Source organism: Manduca sexta, chromosome 2 (genome assembly GCF_014839805.1).
Source record: "Manduca sexta isolate Smith_Timp_Sample1 chromosome 2, JHU_Msex_v1.0, whole genome shotgun sequence".
Classification (NCBI taxonomy): domain Eukaryota; kingdom Metazoa; phylum Arthropoda; class Insecta; order Lepidoptera; family Sphingidae; genus Manduca; species Manduca sexta.
In genome coordinates this window covers 3,329,587-3,333,521 of record NC_051116.1, presented here as the reverse complement: position 1 = coordinate 3,333,521, position 3,935 = coordinate 3,329,587, and the positions used below count along the sequence as shown (strand labels likewise).

Sequence of the window (3,935 nt, the reverse complement as noted above, 5' to 3'; positions counted from 1 at the left end):
GACGAAACGAATACAACACGAGGTAATAGGTAGCATATTAATTTAAATAAAGTATATGGCTTAAAGCGGCGATAGCCTAGTTGGGTGTGGAACGGACTGCCGAGACCAATGTCCGCAGGTTCAAATCCCAAGGGCACACACCTCTGACTTTTCTAAAAAATCATGTGTGTATTCTTTGTGAATTTATCGTTCGCTTTAACGGTGAAGGAAATCATCGTGAGGAAACCTGCACATCTGAGAAGTTCTCTATAGGAATTTCGAAGGTGTGTGAAGTCTATCAATCCGCACTAGGCCAGCATGGTGGACTAAGGCCTAATCCCTCTCAGTAGTAGAGGAGGCCCGTGCTCAACAGTGGGCAAGTATATAATACAGGGCTGATATTATTATTATATGGCTTTGACATATTTCCTATTGAGACAATTTTCCAATTAGTGCCAACTGAATTTAAAATTTTACCAACCTCACTATATTAGGAAGTTGACTTTAATTTGTTTTATTCTAAAATAAATCAAAATTTTGTAAAGTCCAAAATATTTGATTTTGTTAATTTATTACAAGCTAAAAGAAAAATCCGTTTGATGATTAGTTACATTTGGTTTTGCGTTCCTCTAAATTTGTTCATGAGCGTGATTATAGATAACAATATAATTATCAGCTCAGATGTAATCTTTATCGTTATAGCTTACTAAGATAAATTGCTGTATAAAGATCATGCCTAAGATCAGACTTCATACATCAGGACACCGGCAGTAACGGGTGAGTACATGTGATCAAATTGAGATTTATGAATAATTTTTATCTTTTTACAAATTATCTAAACTTAAATGACGTGTTACTTCAAGGTTAAAGCTGGTAATAAATATGTTGTTCGGTTTATCGTTAAATCAGAGGCGCCTCCATCCTTGAGATGGACAACAGCTTGAGTAGTTTTTTCTTTCATAAGAGACCTTGCAATCTATACCAGGGGAAACCTGCAAATGGGATACTAGAATCCCCTAGCTTAGCGACTGCAGGAGCCCGAACGAGAGGGAATAATTTGGGGAGCGTGGAGGAGCGATCGCACCCTCTTTAGGATGGGTGTAGTGGAGAAAGAGGGTAATGTAAATGCCGAATGCGATCTTTGGTGCACGCTGTTTAAGTCAGTTTTTTTACTTTAATACTTCTCGGAAAAAAATATTAAAAATTCAAACCAAATTACGACATCCCGAATTCAGTACAAAACAGATTTAAATAGATTTATCTGATCTGATCTATACAGCAATGAATACGAGCATTACAGACTCCACCATCAGCACTGTGCAGGGGGGTGCAGGGGATCCTGACTGCACTGACGGCTTTGGGACTTACCAACTTCCGTTTCCCTCCTGCTACCAATCTTGAAGGTAAGATTTATGCGTGAAGACTTCAAGAAACAATCAAACGAGAAGAAAGTCGCTAATTGATAGGAAGCAACTATTGATAAACAGCAATACCGTCCAAAACATGGAATTACAAAGTATTGTATATTAGACGGTACGACATTACTTCTAAAACAGATTATCTGTATAGGGTAATTACGGTGGCTCAAGCCCCGTTTAAACCGAAACATAAGGATTTTCAAACGGAATAAACACAATGCTTAGAGCAATACTTACATAGCACCAGACGGATAATTTTGAAAACTGAATATTTATGATGTGATAAAATAAGAAATGTTTTGAAAATATATTTCCTTCCAGATGGATCCATATTTGACTTTGTTGTCATCGGTTCTGGTGCGGGCGGCAGTGTGGTAGCTAACAGGCTTACCGAAGACCCGAAAACGACAGTGGCTCTTATAGAAGCTGGTCAAGTCGCACCGTTCGAAAGTACCGTAAGTAATTATTTTAAAATGTATCTAATTTAAACCACTAAATTGTAATTTCCCATCGATATTTATCAATATTCGCTCCTTATTCTGTCATCACATAAAAATAAATACATTTTTTACCAGGTCATGGGCTTATTCCCTGCATTAGTGAACTCTGCTTACGACTGGAATGCCACTTCCACGAACGACCACTACGCAAACCAGTGCCTCCAGAACAACGTCGTTGAAACAACCATGGGCAAGATGCTCGGAGGTTCCAGTGGCCTAGACCACGTACTAGTAGTCAGAGCCAATAAATTCGATTTGGATCGCTGGGCTAAAGCCACTGGCGACGACTCCTTCAATTATGATAACATGAAAAAATACTACATTAAGAGCGAAACAGTCAAAGATAAAGACATCCTTGCAGCATACTCCTCTTATCATGGCACTGACGGCCCCTTGCAAATGACAAGGCAAACGAGTGATAAAAATATAGACATCTTGGCCTCTTTCAAAGAACTCGGCCATGATATAATCTTGGACATTAATGCTAACCTCACCCTTGGATATGCTGAACCTTTACTACTTAAAACTGAGGAATGGAGGCAAAGTGCTGCCGAAACATACTTGGGACGCGCTAAAAATCGACCTAACTTGTTTGTTCAGATGGGCGCTCTGGTTACCAAAATCTATATTAACAATTCTAATGTAGCCACTGGAGTCGAGATACTGACCAGTGACGGTACGACCAAAAGCATTTACGCTCGCAAAGAAGTTATTCTATGCGGTGGAGCAATCAAGAGTCCACAACTTCTGATGTTATCAGGTGTCGGACCTAAATCTCATCTTGAAAAATTCGGCATCGAAGTAAAAGCTGATTTACCCGTCGGAGACAACCTTATGGATCACGTGTCATTAATACTTGGTATCACTTTGAAAGAATCTAATGAAACTGTGATCTCCAGTCCTATGGCTTTCCCCGCGCCATCCACGACTGGCTACGTCTCGCTCGACGGCACCGAAGATCCTACATACCAATCGTTCAGTCTGGTCATTCCTCACGATAATTCCGGTCTTGTGCAACTATGTGTGTTTGCGTTCAAGTATAACGATACCGTGTGTGAGGCGCTGTACAAGGCCAATATTGGCAGGGACTTACTTTTTAGTGTTATCAACCTTATGCACCCTGAATCTTCTGGCACAGTCCGTCTGAACAGCGTCGACCCTACCGCCAACCCGACAATCAACCTCGGCCACTTGTCCAACCCCAACGATCTGGACAACCTCGCCAAATCCCTGCAAGACTTCGTGACTGTGTTAGACACTCCTTACTTTAAAAGCATAGGTGCTAAGATGGTTGATATCGACTTGACCTGCAATAGTTTAGACCGCACAAGCTTCGAGTTCTTCAAGTGCTATGCTAGATGGATGTCGGCCACTATGTGGCATTACAGCAGTACTTGTGCTATTGGTAAAGTTCTGGAAAGCGACATGACGGTGAAAGGTATACAGAATCTTAGAGTTGTGGACGCTTCGGCTATGCCTTACACCGCCACCGGTAATATTATAACAAATATCTACGCTATTGCGGAGAAAGCAGTAGAAAATATTAAGGCAAAGTGGTGCTATTCTGAACCTAGTTTCTAGATTTAAGGATGAATAAATTAATATACAACTTATTCGACAATATTTATGGTTTAATAAAAATTATCTGGTTTTGCATGAACTACAAATTCTCTATAACAGGAAAGATGCAACTACTGAATAAAAAAATACTCTTAGTATTCTAAAACCGGTTTCTTGTACATTACTATATATAATTACATCATTCCGTAGAGTTACCAGTACAAGGATTTTTAACGTTATCACTTCACTTTACGCGACTGGTTCATTGAACCAAAATGACTAAGGTCATGTAGACAGTAGGAAAACAATAGCCAAAAGATTTCCCACGATTTTTATACAAGAAAACTATACAAACCCGTTTCTAATGCAAAATAAACCCTATTCTCTGCGAAGCAGCCAACAAATTCGGAAAACAAGAAGCTGATTATTTTTACGTAGGAATTTAAGTCTTGTAACAAAGACGTAGAGACTAGTATTT

The 3,935-nt window shown here is 39.6% G+C and overlaps 1 protein-coding gene across 1 annotated transcript; it reads left to right on the top strand.

The window, feature by feature from the left end:
- Nucleotides 1-716: 716 nt before the first annotated feature.
- Nucleotides 717-3,557, top strand: LOC115451597 (oxygen-dependent choline dehydrogenase). The gene is made up of 4 exons (XM_030179956.2): nt 717-756; nt 1,259-1,382; nt 1,719-1,852; nt 1,973-3,557. The coding sequence occupies exon 4, from the start codon at nt 1,976-1,978 to the stop codon at nt 3,476-3,478; it is 1,503 nt and encodes a 500-aa protein (XP_030035816.2). The 5' UTR covers nt 717-756; nt 1,259-1,382; nt 1,719-1,852; nt 1,973-1,975; the 3' UTR covers nt 3,479-3,557.
- The last annotated feature ends 378 nt before the right edge of the window (nt 3,558-3,935 follow it).

Excerpts from the sequence above, each read along its gene's own strand:
- LOC115451597 (XM_030179956.2), top strand. The coding sequence starts at position 1,976 with ATGGGCTTATTCCCTGCATTAGTGAACTCTGCTTACGACTGGAATGCC.